Consider the following 16,325-nt stretch of genomic DNA (forward strand, 5'->3'; position numbering starts at 1 on the left):
GACCATTTATTCAACATTTTCATATGATGTAATATGACCCTGTGCCAAGTTCATTTGATTTCCCAGCTTTCAGCTTATGCATTTTGAGAGGACCGGAAGTGACGGCATTGATGAATACTTATTTTTGTGAGATATTATAAACAGCCCGCTTTTTTTTCCCTTCTCTTTTGTTTTTTTTCTTTTATATTACTTATTAGTTATAGTTATTAGATTAGATTAGCTAGTTCTGCATTATATAATTTTTTTTTTTGTTTTTTTTTCTTTCCTTTTTCTGGTTTTTTTATATTATACATTATGAAATATTTAGATTTACTATGTCCATACATATATCTTATGGCTTATGTCTTGGTAAACTCATTTATATTGTAACTATTATGCATGTTTTTTTTCCATATGTAATGGAATGTGTATGTTGGTAATTTCTTTATCAATATATCATCTGTATTCTGTCCATATTACTAATATTAATAAAAAGATTTAGAAAGAAAGAAAGAAAGATGTACCAGAGACAGCACTCTAATTGGTTGCATCACTGTCTGGTGTTTGGTGGGGGGGGTCACTGCACAGAAAGTTGAAAACTCAGCCAGTTCCATCATGGGCATTAGCCTCCTCAGCATCGAAGACATCTTCAAAAGGCTGTATCTATCTTTAAGGACCCCGTCATCTAGAACATGTCCACTTCTTATTGCTACCATCAACGTGGTGGTACAGAAGCCTGAACACTCACATTCAACATTGTATCAACAGCTCCTCTCCCTCCATCATCAGATTCCCGAACAGAAAAAGAATCATTGTATTCTACTGCACTTTGTTTTTGCTCTTTTGCACTACTTAATTTATACACAATAGACTCCAGTTAATTGGGGCGGCCGCTATTTGGGACAACTCTTAAAGAACAAGAACTAATCGAGAAAAGGGTCTGGAAAATTCCCTTTGTTTATTTGGGATATTATGCCACTTAATTGGGACAGGAGACTGTTGCCCAAGTTTCTAACTAACATCAGTTGCATGAACTTGTGTGGACATTAGACAATACACTGTGCTTAGACCAAAGTTTTTAAATAGCATCAGAGGCATATTTATGTTCAAAAATCAGTGATGCTTTTTCACTGAGTGTTGGTGAGAAATAAGCAGTAAGACAATTTAGAATTGTTTTGTTTATTGTGCTTTCAATCATTTGGGCTTGGATGCCAGAAACGACCATGAGTGAAATTGAAATGATTTCACTTCTTCAACAAGTTAGGAATAATGAAAAATTTGAAAGTATTGACAATACTCGAATCATCTCGAATGTTATAATGAAAATGAAGTTTTGGAGGATGTAATCATTGAAAACTTGTACAAGAGCAGTCAACCATCTGCACTAGATGTCTGCGCTGGTTTTGTTTATTTACTATCAAAAGAACATGGCAGTGAATAAATTTTCCACTGGTAACTATTAGGAACAAATGCAGTTTTATAATATTGCAATTGTATTGGTACTGTTTGAATTTGTTCTGTAAATATATTTATTATTGAAATTATGTACTGCTGCAGCAAAACAACAAATTCCATGGCGTATGCCAGTGATATTAAACCTGATTTTAATTCAGTTGGTCTCAATGAGATCGAAACCTAGGAACTCTGAAATGTGATAATTCACACGAATATTCAACATGCACAATGGTTGCTGATCTGCTGGAACTCTATCCTGCTTCAGTATGTGAAAGCAGAGAAGGAATAACTTTGAATTTATTGCTCACTGATCAGAGGAACAGGAAGACAAATCTCAAACTGCAGCAAACCTGAGGGGGCTGATTAAAGCACTGATTTCTATGTCAGTTGTACAATCAATGGCAATATACTGTGAATGTTACTTAGTCAACCAGCATCATTCTGTATAAATGTTAAAATAATCAAAGGAAAGAAGGAATCATTAAAGGAAAGTTGTTTTCAGTTTTGTAACTTCACGCTGATCTAATCTATTACACAAAATTGATCAACACAAATTGTTCACTATAATAATGTTCTCAAAACTGGATAGTGTCAATAAATCTGAGAATTATAAATACTGTGGTGGAACTGTGCATTTATAAAGTCAGGCAATTGACTTTGATTATATAACCTGAGATGTGTTTTGCTAGAGACTGAAGTAATATTGCTGAAGCACTGGGTTACACTTGACAGCATGGCAAAGGAACTTGGCTCATTAACTAAAATTACAAAATGCCAATCATTTTGTGGGCTATTGAATAGCAACTTAGAGTACCAAGAGATTGTGCTTTAGCACAGTACTTCATTGGAGATTTTTGGCAAGTACAAGTAGTTTTTGTTAAATCAAACCTAAAAATTTTCAGTGCAATTTGAATAATTGACTTAATTCAAAGTCAAGGACACAAAAACAAAATGAACAGGGGAAGAGTGGATTGAGATAAAGGAGACAGAAAAAAAGTTAATTTATAGTAACTTTTAAAATGACCAATGTTGAAGATACATTGACACAACATTTAATGTACAAACCCAGGAAGGTGACTTGGGCATAAAGAAAATGGCACACTTTCACTAGCCCTAATTTCTACTCATGTTTAGTGAGCTTTAAGTACTGTAATCTTTGTAACATAATCTTTGTATTTGACTGCCAAATATGATAACTGATATGCTGCCTGTAACAGGAGGAAATTAAAGCTCAGACCATTGCCGTCCAATTATACTTAACTGTGCATATGCAGATCTTAGTAATAGTTGAAATGAAAACAGAAAATTGTGTAAATACCCAGTTCAGATAAAAAGATCAACCTGAAACACTAACCTTGTTTCTCTCTCCACTAACACTGCCTGATCTGAGTATCCAGCATTTTCTATTGATAGAGGTTATTACAACAGTATCTCTCCTGTTGAAGCTGCCCAATTAACGGAATAATGGCTAGTGCTGATTGCCCAGATTTTGCAAACATAAAAAGGGTTATGTGTTCCGGTTCATACAAAACTTGTGACTTGGTGGCCAAACTGACACACTGGGTTGTAGCTTAGAAATATTATATGTAAAGCTCACAAAATTGTTTGGAAACAAGTACTTAATTTTATTAAAATGTTTTCAACAAGTATCGAGAACAATGGAAGTAGTCACCTGATACAAAGGCTTCATATGGGTTTTTCCCCCACAACAACTGACCTAATTGAGCAATATAGCCACATCAGTTAGGTATCAGGCATGGCTCAGTGTTAATGCAACTGCCCAGGTCAGGAGAATGTGAACTCAAGTCATTCTTATCAGAGGGCTATACAAAGGCATTTTTCTTTCCATCATGTTCTATTCAAACATTACTTGTTGTGAATAAGTTTACCTCCATCAGACCCGAGCATGCATCCTTCATTTCCATCAGTTACTGCGTAAACACAAGCATGACCACCTATAGAGGCAATCAGTTGATAGTCTTTAAGCAGCCAACAAGAGAGAAACTATTTTTTGTTACAAATTGAGAAAATAAATGGATGACAGATCCGATTTTTGGTATAGTGATTACTAAATCCAGAATGAATTGCAACATTATAAATATATTGTCTAACATTAGCCCAAGTTGCAAAACCAATGAAACAAAAACAGTGAAAGTGCTCTAAAGCTGAAGTCAATTGATCTTTTTAATATCAAATCAATAAAAGCAGTATTTATACCAGAAATACTATTCCAGAAAGACTGAATCCCTTTGGTCTACAAAGAAGGTAAACACAGCTCACAGCAAGGACAGTTTTCCTGCAACAATGAGCTGTAGTTCCAATGCTATTTTGTTCTGCAAAATGAGAAATATATACTTGGAACATAATTGGCTTAAGTTTTTTATAATAAAGCTGAGTGATTGCTAGTATACATACACACACACATACACACAAACAGCCCCTTACCCCAGGCATACACAGAAAAGGCAGATCAGTGGTGTTGACACAGAATTACCTAGGATAGGTATGAGATTCATGCCACTCAGTCACTTTACAGACACTTCAGTTTAATTCAAATCACAGGCAACAGAACGTCAGCACTTTCTCTCTCTCATTCTCGGTGCCCACTTTCAACAGGAAATACCACACTCCAAGGCCTGCTCAAGTTTCAGATTTGGTTAACTATTTTTGTCGATTTGAGCTACCTTTGAGAAACAGCATGTGCCAATTGAAAGGAATGCAGTCTTTCTAGGACAGGCATCACTAAGTTCTTCAAAAAATCACCATTTAGAATAGTATATTCATTTTGAAATGACAAAATATTGATTAGCCTTACATGTGAACCTTTTGAAATCATGATAAGAAATCTTATCATTTCACTCGTGCACGTATCTTAGCAGCTGAAAGCACAAGATCGGTAACATGAAAATTCACAGAAAAATCTGTATAGCAGTTGGGATATCAAAGGTCCTCACTGGAAATGACTGGGTAAAATATACTGAGGCATTTCAGCAATGAGCTGGTGGTTGCAGTACCTTACTTGCAAATGCCAGTCCATTATTCCTACTGTTCTTAGCTCCATTAGTAACTGTCATGAGATGTACACAAATAAAATAGTACCCAGCTGATGGCTGCAGACAAAAAATACAAACTAGCTCAAAGAAATAGAGAAAAAAACCTGCACATCAGTGCTCATGAATGCTTTGCAAATATTTTCGCCAAGAACCTAATTCATTTCCAATGCACAAGATGTACTTGGTGCAGCACCAAACTAAACCCTCTCAATGTTAGGGCCTGTAAATTCTTACTGGTTAGGGCTCTTGAAGATGGAGGCAAATTTGACCATGTGAAGTTCAATCAGTGTTTAAGTATAACAAATGAATCATTAGCTAATTGTCCAATGTGGCATAACTTTGTAGGCCCTTGTAATACTCAAATACAGGAGATCTTGATCTTGCCCTTCCACTGAAAGTGCAAAACAGCTTGCCCATTTTGACCTAATGCAGATTGTGTTATAGGTCCTACAAAGGCCCCCTTCCTGGCTTACATTAATTCCCTAGTTAAGTCAGTAAATACAAGGCACCCTAAGAGCCCAATTTTGCTTACTGTGTAACTGATGTTTCAAATAAGCCCATGGGTAACAACATATTAATAATAAAGCTACCCTGAATGCCCAAGTTAGAGTGCAATGCTATTAGACTTTTGTCTCAGTAACATGTAGTCTAATTGATTCAAGTTTGTGTGCTTCTTAACCATGCAGCTACTTCTGAAGTCATTCCCACTGACATTTAATAGTGTGTATATCTAAGACTAAATGGAATCAGTATTTTAACACATTCATTGTGCTGCAAATTAAGGCAAAATCCTTTGGATTTTTTTTTGGAGACGTATGGAAGTTTTCCTTCCAACAAATTCCTGTGATGTACACTTAAATGTTGAAAATATAATAAACGGTTCAGAAAATTCTGCAAGAGGCTTGCCTAGCATTGGGGAAAAAGGCAAATCAGAAGAGCCATGAATTAGTAATGGACAATTTTAAAACTAACACTTAGTTTTAACACTGTAAGTACAGTTAACGATTAGCCAGGCTTTAGACAATCTAACTGATATGATCTAAGCTACACAGTTCTTCTCATAATGTGAGACATTTTTCATATTACACAAGATAGCTGACATGAGGTTGGCCACAAAACTAGTGCTTCCAATAGAAGAAACAGAATTATAAGCATTTTTCAGGGACTTTTAGTGGGTTTAAATTTGTTACACATTTCTGTACTGGACTGTATCCCTATAACCATGTATTTTGAGCATACAAGTCATGGCTAAAGGATGGCAGCAAGAGGCAGTATGCAGGATCCTAAAATGTTACAAAAACAGGAAGCCCTCCATCAAATGTGTTACTTTAGCTACAGACTCTGGTCAGTTTATCTTGCAAAGCTAATCACCAGCTCAGCCTCACACTTAGTGAGGAACATTGAAGCTCCTTCTGTTAAAATTAAGACCCAACAGAGTTGAATAAAGATTTTTTAAAAATTATATTAAAAAAAAGCTGCCCATTGGTTCTGCAGATTCTGCATTGTACATGCATTGCAGTGCAACTTTGCATATTTGGCCACGAGTGTTGGAAGCTCTTGCACCAGCCACACCTGTAGTATTACAATAAAACCACAAAACAGTTTACTGAAGCAACATTTCAAGCTGTTTGAAACCATTGGGCTGGTACACCTACTGCTGTTCATCCAGTAGCAATGCTTTCCGTAACACAAAAGAAGTTCCCGTACAGAAATAAAAATTAAAGCATTTAAAAAAAACTTTAAAAAATTAAACCGCAACTCAGAAGCAATTTCACCTTAAGATGATTGTTGGACACAACTAACAAGTGCCTCCTTTCCCCAAAGATTAAACAATTTTCATTTTACACAAGCCATCTCACTAAGTTCCTGCCCCTATGCTAAAATGGAAGTGAATAAAAATTAAATCCAGTTCAACTGGCCTTCTGATTTGCAATGGCTTGAAAAGTTTCATAAAACAATAAATCTAATTTTTAAGGTGAATGAATGTTAAAGACAAACAAAGCTTTAATATGAATTTAAATGGGAGCACAAAATGGATGTCCATTGTTAGACATGTGCTTTCACTGTAATAATAATTCCACTTTTTAATCAGTCTCCTCTAAGCTTCCTTCAGCTGGTTGGCAAAACTATTCAGGCTGCACGTTATGCAGATATAAAGTGGATCGATCCTCCTATACTACCAGCACACTGCCTGTCTCAATCCACTTCACTTACCATTATTTTCCTATTCAGAATAAATTGGTAACAATAATTAAAGAATAACATTACTGTGGCATCATTCTTCTGTGTTCAAAGACCACAGAAAAATGCATTAACAGCAAAATATCCACCTGGGATAATATCCTCCTTCCCAATTACAACACTGCTGCAAGGATATCTAATACAGACAAGTGATTGACCCAGTGACGCTTAACTATTTTGTTTCCCCACAGAAGCCCGTGTGATCATTTTCTCTATTCCTCTGGTCAAGTCAGAATACCCAGGGATGAATGAAGCGTGAAACATTATCCAGTTGACCATAAAGATTCTAAGTCATATTAGGTGGACCTTTCCTAGAAATGGAACTCAAAGCCAATGCTACAAAATCTAACAAACACTTTTCAGATTTTGAGAAATGTTTCATGTACACTAGAGTACCATTGCATAGGCACTCCAAACCAAAAATTGTTCGGCTTTTGTTGAAAGGACAGATCCTTTCTTGCTTCTCAAACATTTTGGACAAAAGCGTTGGCAGATTTAAAAAGAGATTAAAATACAGATGTTATTCCAGATTTAATTCTTAGGTTCTGTAAATATATAAATCAAAACAATGATTACTTCTAAAGGATGGCATCATTTCCCCGAAATCAAATACAAAACAATTACAGTGCCAGATTCCACCTTTATTTTGCCTACCTGTAGCAATCAGAAGGATAAACTATTGCATCAAACCATATCCTCATCAAGTTATTGTGCAATACAAGTGAGGTTTACAAATTGAGGTGACAGAGTGCGGGGCTTTGCACAGACATAATCTTAACCTCCTGTTCACAGAGGTAATGAATTCCTTTCTATAGACTCCTTGAAACCTCCCTGATAAGATCAATCATAATATGAAACATACACAATTCCTTCACCACAAAAGACAGATTTCTTTTTTTAAAAATTCACTCCAAGATTGACGATCTTGACTTCACCACAGCGTGGATACATCTCAATTGTGTGTTCGTGTCACCAGGATGTCTACAGTCTGGTCCTAGAATGCTACTGGATGCAGCAGCTGGTACTATTAGACGCTCTGAAGCGCAAACGTAATTTTGGCCGATATTTCTCGAGGTAAAGTAGTTGCTTTGAATTAAAAGCTCCACGTCTTTTCCTGAAGTGCAAAAAGTGTAACAATATGGTTTCAGCAGATTTACAACACAAGTGAATTGAACTTCATAATTATAATTTTCTCCTCCCCAAAACAGCCTTCCCTTTTCTGCAATTGACATTTTTTGATGCAACATTAAATTTTAACCTGCACATGTTACTTAATTTCACAACTGACTGTTCCTATAACCAGAGAAGTCAATTTCCACATTCCCTTTGGGAACAATATAGAGTAAAACCCCAGGACCCTGCACTCTGATTGTTTAACTGCAATTTCTACCCTGAGATGTTAAAGTACAGCTGCTGTGGTTAATACATTAATCGCCTGCCGCATCAATTGAATAGAAATTAGTTTTGCAGGCAGTTTGATAATTTGGACACAGGTCAGATTTCCGAGTTGCTGCATACGCATAGTAGTTGAATAAAACCGCTGCAAAGTTTAGCAACTTTCTAGTAACATGATAAAATATGACTTTGATAGCAGAGTAAGCAACCAAATCCCTACAAGCTGCTCACTACTGACGTACAAATAGCTGTGATCATACATACGCCAATTATTTGGGGACAGATTTAATACTTAAGGAAATTATATTTCTATTTCCTGGCACAACCTACTTCAGATTCAGTTTTGAAATTAAACACTCCCTCAGACTAAATTCTGTAGTCTACCACTAATAAGCAAAACCTTTAAACATCCAACAAGTAACAACTCTGATTTACTTACTGCCGGATGAATTGAACTGCATCTTCATACTTCATTCCTGATTCAATCAGTGCTAGTGCAACAAGAACCGGAGCTCTGCAAAGCAAAATGGGTAAACTGGGTAATGCTGGTAGTTATTCAGTGAGGCTCTAGTATTATATCAAAAACAGAGAACAGGAACAAAGAAAATGGCAAGAACCCGATGAACCTATTACACCACAAACTGCACCATCTATTATTCTATCCAATTATGTACTGTTTTACCTAAAAAACATTTCTATTTAATTTATACATTTATTATGAAGTGTCAGATTAACTGTTTTCTCCAATGGGACCCATCTTCATTCCTTCTCTCTCACTTTTCTTTGCAAGTGGCGCAGTGATCAAACTAAAATTTTAAGTAGCTAAAATATTACAAATTTACAATGTTTCATACTTTTTAATCCACTCTTCAATTCATAATTTCCTTTGAAATTTAGTATTATATTATCTTCAGCTACGTGTACTTCAGGGTCTCTGCATTTCTAATAGTACTTGGAAATGTTTTAAAAGAAATTGCTAATGTACTTGCTGCAGATCCCTTTCCCTAATTTTAGTGGATTATTTGTAGAAATTTCCTTTATTGAACTTTCCCAAGAAATAATTGTTAGAACAGTTAGCTTAAATCTATTCTTCGATTGTTGCTAATAATGCAAAACTCAAAACTGCAGTTCTATGTTGTTTTTCATCAGTCTTCAGTTAATTTTAGTTCCTCAAGCTCCTGTTGATCTTTTCTTTCAAAAATATACATGTCTCGTGTGCCTTTTACAGGTACTCTTGGTCACAAAATGGTTCAATCAAACATATTACTAAAATGTCATTAATCACATTTTCCAAACTACATTGTAAATAGCTGATCATTCCCAAACTCGAGAAGTTTGACAAAGCCTTAGAATTTTGACTACTTAATGGTGCATACTTATCTTCATCAGGATTTTTAAAAAAGGCAAGCAGGAATGAGAAGACTGCTTCAAAATTTTTGATGATACCAGCATCCGTTACTAATCTGTAAGATTTTTTATGGAACTGGATACAAAACTCTGGAATATAGCACTTGATACCAAAACAGACCACTTAACATTTGAAGACAGCTATTGATAAAACGTTGCACCCACAAGGACATGATCTAGTTGGTATGCAAGATTTCCAGTTTTGGTTGGTTTGATCAGGTTGAACAATAGTTGGGACAAACACTTCCCCACAAAACAGAATAGCAAAGTATACAAAGCTGAGGCAGTACAGATCTATGATTAGTGGCTGGCTTTGCTTCCAGAGAACTATAAAACTAGTCTCTTTCTTACCGTCCCAGTCCTGCCACACAGTGCACAGCAATGCAGCATCCAGGATCATTATGAAATCTCTCTCTCAACAGATTTAACCAGTCATCCACAATCTGGGTAGGAGGTGGAGCACCATCATCGAAAGGCCAATCCTAAAACAGAAGAGGTGTAAGATTTCCGCAGACCAATTGATACAGCATATATTGCAGTTGAAAGGATTCTTTGCCTACTCCTGGTCTCATCTTAAATGTAGATCGATAACTTGGCATTGGCTGCTTAACATGAATGCAGTTCACAGACATAAAAGTGCCAATAAAGTAAACCTGCAATTAGAAGCATATTACTCTGAATCAGACACTTAAATTACATAAGGAAAAACAGTAACATTCTTGTCACATCACTTCTTACTGAACATAGAAAACCTACAGCACAATACAAGCTCTTTAGCCCACAAAGCTGTGCCAAACTTGTCCTTACCCATACAAGTACCTAGGCTTACCCATAGCCCTCTATTTTTCTAAGCTCCATGTACCTATCCAGGGGTCTCTAAAAAGACTCTATTGCTTCCAATGCCGCCAGCAGCCCATTCTACGCACTCACCACTCTCTGCATTTATAAAAACTTACCCCTGACATCTCCTCTGTACCTACTTCCAAGCACCTGAAAACTATGTCTTCTTGTGCTAGCCATCTCAGCCCTGGGGAAAAGCCTCTGACTATCCACACTATCAATGCCTCTCATCATCTTGTCAACTTTATCAGGTCATCTCTCATCCTCCGTTGCTCCAAGGAGGAAAGGCCAAATTCACTCAACCTATTCTCATAAAGCATGCTCCCCAATCCAGACAACATCCTTGTAAATCTCCTCTGCACCCTTTCTATGGTTTCCACGTCCTTCCTGTAGTGAGGTGACCAGAACTGAGCACAGTATTCCAAGTGGGGTCTGACTAGGGTCCTATATAGCTGCAACATTACCTCTTGGCTCTTAAGCTCGATCCCACAGTTGGCGAAGGCCAATTTAACCACAGAGTCGACCTGCGCAGCAGCTTTGAGTGTCCAATGGACTCTGAACCCAAGATCCCTCTGATCCTACACACTGCCAAGAGTCTTACCATTAATACTATATTCTGCCATCATATTTGACCTGCCAAAATGAACCACCTCACACCTCATCCCTTTTGCCAATCACCTTTCCAGCTCTGAGCTTCAACCCTCTCCCCCCAGTCTTCTATCATTTCGGATTTCCCCCTCACCCTCCCACTTTAAATCTCTTACTATCTTCTTTCAGTTAGTCCTGATGAAGGGTCTTGGCCCGAAACATCAACTGTACTTCTTCCAAAAGATGCTGCCTGGCCTGCTGTGTTCCACCAGCATTTTGTGTGTGTTACTTGAATTTCTAGCGTCTGCAGATTTCCTTGTGTTTGCACCTCAAACTTATCTGGGTTGAACTCCATCTGCCACTTCTCAGCCCATTTTCCATCCTATCAATGTCCTGCTGTAACCTCTGACAGTCCTCCACACTATCCACAACACTCCCAACCTTTGTGTCATCAGCAAATTTACTAATGCATCCCTCCACTTCATCATCTAGGTCATTTATAAAAACCACGAAGAGTAGGGGTCCCAGAACAGATCCCTGAGGCACCCCACTGGTCACTGACCTCCATGCAGAATATGGCCCATCTACAACAACTCTTTGCCTTCTGTGGGTAAGCCAGTTCTGGATCCACAAAGCAAGGTCCCTGTACTCAAATCCTCTTGCTATGAATGCAAACATACCATTCACCTTTTTAACTGCCTGCTGTACCTGCATGCCCATTTTCAATGACTGGTGTACAATGACACCCAGGTCTCGTTGCACCTCCCCTTTTCCTAATCGTCCACCATTCAGATAATAACCTGTTTTCCTGTTCTTGCAACCAAGGTGGATAACCTCACATTTATCCACATTAAATTTCATCTGCCATGAATCTGCCCACTCACCTAACCTATCCAAGTCACCCTGCATCCTCTTAGCATCCTCCTCACAGCTAACACCGCCGCCCAGCTTCGTGTCATCCGCAAACTTGGAGATGCTGCATTTAATTCTCTCGTCTAAATCATTAACATATATTGTAAACAACTGGGGTCCCAGCACTGAGCCTTGTGGTACCCCACTAGTCACTGCTAATTGAATCATGTTTGGGATTATCAAAATGATGCTGCAGTAAAATCAAATGTGGAGTTGAACACAATGTAGCACATTTGGGAAAAATGGGAGATGGAACAGTTGTATTCAGATGGCAGAGTAACAGTAGAAAAAATTGATGTGAACTCCAATAGGACAGGGATACAAAGTGTTTACCTGTAAAACAAAAAGCACCAGTCCACATGCCATGAAAATGGAAAACAAAGTGTAAAAAATCTAAGTAAGCTAGGAAAATGACAAAGGAAAAACCATGGGAAATTTGAACTACTCCAAAATTGCTTGGCTACAGGAGTTAGGTAAAAGGGGATAACGGAATGGTGCTCCTACAAAGAGAAAACATTTGATAAGAAAACACATGTTGGTGAGGAATGAGCTAAACTGAAATAAGCAATAGGAGGGAAATACCTAGGTAACAATGACCATAACGTTTTATGATCACGATAAACTTTTGAGAAAAATGCCGATTTTTAGGCCACTGTGGGCACTAAATAAAAATGGTTAAAATACCAAAGATGCCTACATCTGGGAATTTGATAAGAGTTAAGATGGTAACTGTGCAAAAACTGATCAGAATCTGCGTGTCTAGCATCATTTCATGTTTCTGCTAAATCATAGGTCTTTCCTTCCCATTTTATTTAGGCCACACATAATTATATGATTTCAATTAAATGTCCAGAGAGAACTAATTCAGATTATACATCAAAACAAACAGTGAAATGCAGTGCTTGCATTAACAAACAACAAACTAAAGGACGTGCTAGGGCAAGTGCACAGGGTCACCACACATTCTGGCGCCAAAACCCACAATGCTCAGTAAAATATAAGCAACAACAACACAAAACAGACAAGTGCAAAACAAGCCCCTTTCCCAACCTCCCACACACAGGTATATGTCACTGATTATAAATCCGATTCTGGCCTTTCCCACCTCTCCTCATAACTTATACACTAGCCCTGGCAACGTCAAAATATTGATTTACATTCTAGTTATAACTGTGTTAGGGAGTATTCTGGAGTCATGTGAATATGAACTCTAGTAAGAACTAGTTTTCAGTAAATTGTAAACTGCAAGCAGTAAGTTGAAATTAAAAGCACACCTTTGCATATAATTAATACTATCTGAGGAGCACAGGCTGGCCCACAGACTAACAAGTATGGCTTGCAAAAGTGACCACGATGACTTACAGATGCATCAGCCAAACATTAAAACAATGGGTTTGTGTTAATTACCCAGGAAGCTATGGAGTTAAGTAATTTGCATCATTGTAAACAATTTCAAGGAAGCCTGTAGACCATACTATCAGTTAGCACATAAATAGTTGATCTATCAATGGTTGGGAGATTTGAGAGAGTCAGCTCTCTCAACACTAATTTTGGGTGTCTGGCTCTCTTGTCCTCAGATGTATTTAGAATATCTGTATCAATTAGTTTGTCCCAGCAAAGGTATTTGAACATTCAGAGATGTCTCTCACTGTACATTCAGTAGACCCACTGCAATTCAAGGGAAGCATTATCAACCCAAAGTATTGAAGAAAATATTGTCATTGTAACTTCTGAAATTGCACTGAATCACCTACTTAAAGTTATAAAGATACAATGTACTTTCGAGCTTGTGAGAGGGGGTCTCCAAATGAATACCTACTTGTCATGATGAATAGGCTTAATAGTGCCTATAAAAAGTATACATCCCCCTTGGAAGTTTTCATGTTTCATTGTTCTACACCATTTAGTCACTTGTGGTGACCCACTTTCTAGCGCACTCGAACCGGCTCACAAATAGCCAGCGCACCGGCACAAAGGCCAGGTCTGCTTCACCAACAAAGGGAAAGCGTGCAGGGGTTTGTGAGTACGTGCCCCTTACAGTATCCACGCCCGGGGAGGGCGGGATGAGGGAGGCTTTAAAGCAAGGCTGTGAAGTTCGAATAAAATCTTCTTTAATTGCAGTTTACTGACTCCGTGTCGTTATTTTAGCGCTGCGTGTAACAGCCTTTTTTGCCTTTTTTGACACTGATCAAAAGAAAAAAAGACTGCCTTGTCAAAGTGAAAACAGATTTCTACAAAGTGATCTAAATTATTTACAAATATAAAACACAAACTGATTGATTGCTTAAGTACTCACCCCTTCAAGACAGTATTTAGTTGCTGCACCTTTGGCAGCACTTACAACCTCGAATCTGTGTGGAAAGGTGTCTATCAGCTTTGCACATCTGAACACTATGATTTTCTCCTATTCTTCTTTACAAAACTGCTCACACTCTGAGTGATGAGGAAGGAAAGGATGCTTGAAGTACAGGAGACCCCAGGGGATGTACCTCTCGTAAACAGGTTCACCCTCTTGGAAGCTGTCAGGACAGAAGATACTGCCAGTCTGAGAGGCGGACAGGACTGCGAGCCGAAAATTGGTGCAGAAGCAGAGCCGAGAAGTCAGAAGAGACGTGGTAATAGGGGACTCCATAGTAAGAGGTACGGAAAGGGGTTTCTGTGGCAACAGACCAGATTTAAGGATGGTGTGTTGCCTCCCTGGTGCTAGGATTCAGGACATCACAGACCGATTGCAGGGAAACCTCAAGGGTGAAGATGAACAGCCGGAAGTGGTAGTGCGTGTTGGCACAAATGACATCGGGAAGAAGAGGAAGGACATTCTGCAGCGGGACTTCAGAGAACTCAGAAGAAGGCTGAAAAGCAGGACTTCCAGGGTGGTTATCTCTGGTTTGCTTCCAGTTCCTCGTGCTGGAGAGGGCAGGAACAGGGAGATAATGGATCTGAATGTGTGGCTGAGGAACTGGTGCAGGAAGCAAGGATTTACATTCTTGGACCACTGGGATCTGTTTTGGGGTAGGGATGAATTGTACAAAAGGGACGGGTTGCACCTTAACAGGCGGGGGACCAGCATTCTGGCAGACAGGTTTGCCACTGCAACACGGATGTGTTTAAATTAAGTAGTGTGGTGGGGGAAGGGATGAACTGGAAATATGGAGTTAAAGGGAAAGTGAAAATAAGAAAAGTTAAAAAAGACAACAGAATCAATGGAGTAGAAAGCTCAAGAAGAGATCATACAGTATGGCCAAGTGAAATAGGAATTGATATGAAAGGAGAGGGGAGTAACAAATTAAAAGTATTATATATGAATGCACAAAGTATAAGGAATAAAGTAGATGAGCTTGAGGCTCAGTTGGAAATTGGCAAGTACGATGTTGTGGAAATAACAGAGACATGGCTTCAAGCGGACAAGGCCTGGGAAATGAATATTCAAGGATATACGTCTTATCGAAAGGACAGACTGTGGCAGAGGGGGTGGGGTGGCTCTGTTGGTGAGGAATGATATTCAGTCCCTTGTGAGGGGGGACATAGAATCAGGGGGTGTAGAGTCAGTATGGATAGAACTGAGAAATTCTAAGGGTAGAAAGACCCTAATGGGAGTTATCCACAGGCCCCCACACAGCAATCTGGATGTAGGGTGTAAGTTGAATGAAGAGTTAAAATCGGCATGTTGCAAAGGTAGTGATACAGTTGTCATGGGGGATTTCAACATGCAGGTAGACTGGGAGAATCAGAATGGTACTGGACCCCAAGAAAGGGAGTTTGTGGAGTGCCTCCAAGATGGATTCTTAGAACAGCTTGTACTGGAGCCTACCAGGGAGAAGGCAATTCTAGATTTAGTGCTGTGCAGTGAACCGGATTTGATCAGGGACCTGGAGGTAAAGGAACCATTAGGAGGTAGCGACCATAATATGATATGTTTTAACCTACAATTTGAGAAGGAGAAGGGAAAATCGGATATGTCAGTATTACAGTTGAACAAAGGGAACTATGGAGCTATGAGGGAGGAGCTGGCCAAAGTTCAATGGAACGATACCCTAGCAGGGAAGACAATGGAACAACAATGGCAGGTATTTCTGGGAATAATGCAGAAGGTGCAGGATCGGTTCATTCCAAAGAGGAAGAAAGATCCTAAGGGGCGGCCGTGGCTGACGAGGGAAGTAAAGGGCAGTATAAAAATAAAAGAGAAGTATAACATAGCAAAGATGAGCGGGAAACCGAAGGACTGGGAAGCTTTTAAAGAGCAACAGAAGATAACAAAAAAGGCAATATGCCAAGAAAAAATGAGGTACGAAGGTAAACTAGCCAAGAATATAAAAGAGGACAGTAAAAGCTTCTTTAGGTATGTGAATAGCAAAAAAATAGTTAAGACCAAAATTGAGCCATTGAAGACAGAAACAGGTGAATTTATTATGGGGAACAAGGAAATGGCAGATGAGTTGAACAGGTACTTTGGAT

At 38.5% G+C, this 16,325-nt stretch overlaps 1 protein-coding gene across 6 annotated transcripts in view; it reads right to left on the minus strand.

Moving 5' to 3' along the window:
* Positions 1–3,600: 3,600 nt before the first annotated feature.
* Positions 3,601–16,325, minus strand: part of LOC132383395 (protein tyrosine phosphatase type IVA 2-like) — a 97,373-nt gene continuing 84,648 nt past the window's right edge. For all 6 annotated transcript variants that reach the window (XM_059954290.1, XM_059954293.1, XM_059954291.1 and 3 more), the window contains exons 4-6: positions 9,882–10,012; positions 8,563–8,637; positions 3,601–7,842 (exon numbers count right to left, since the gene is read on the minus strand). In XM_059954290.1, the coding sequence (XP_059810273.1) occupies positions 7,731–7,842; positions 8,563–8,637; positions 9,882–10,012 (318 nt within the window). In that variant the 3' untranslated portion in view covers positions 3,601–7,730. The remainder of the gene's footprint in view (positions 7,843–8,562; positions 8,638–9,881; positions 10,013–16,325) is intronic.

This window comes from Hypanus sabinus, chromosome 30 (assembly GCF_030144855.1).
Source record: "Hypanus sabinus isolate sHypSab1 chromosome 30, sHypSab1.hap1, whole genome shotgun sequence".
Classification (NCBI taxonomy): Eukaryota; Metazoa; Chordata; class Chondrichthyes; order Myliobatiformes; family Dasyatidae; genus Hypanus; species Hypanus sabinus.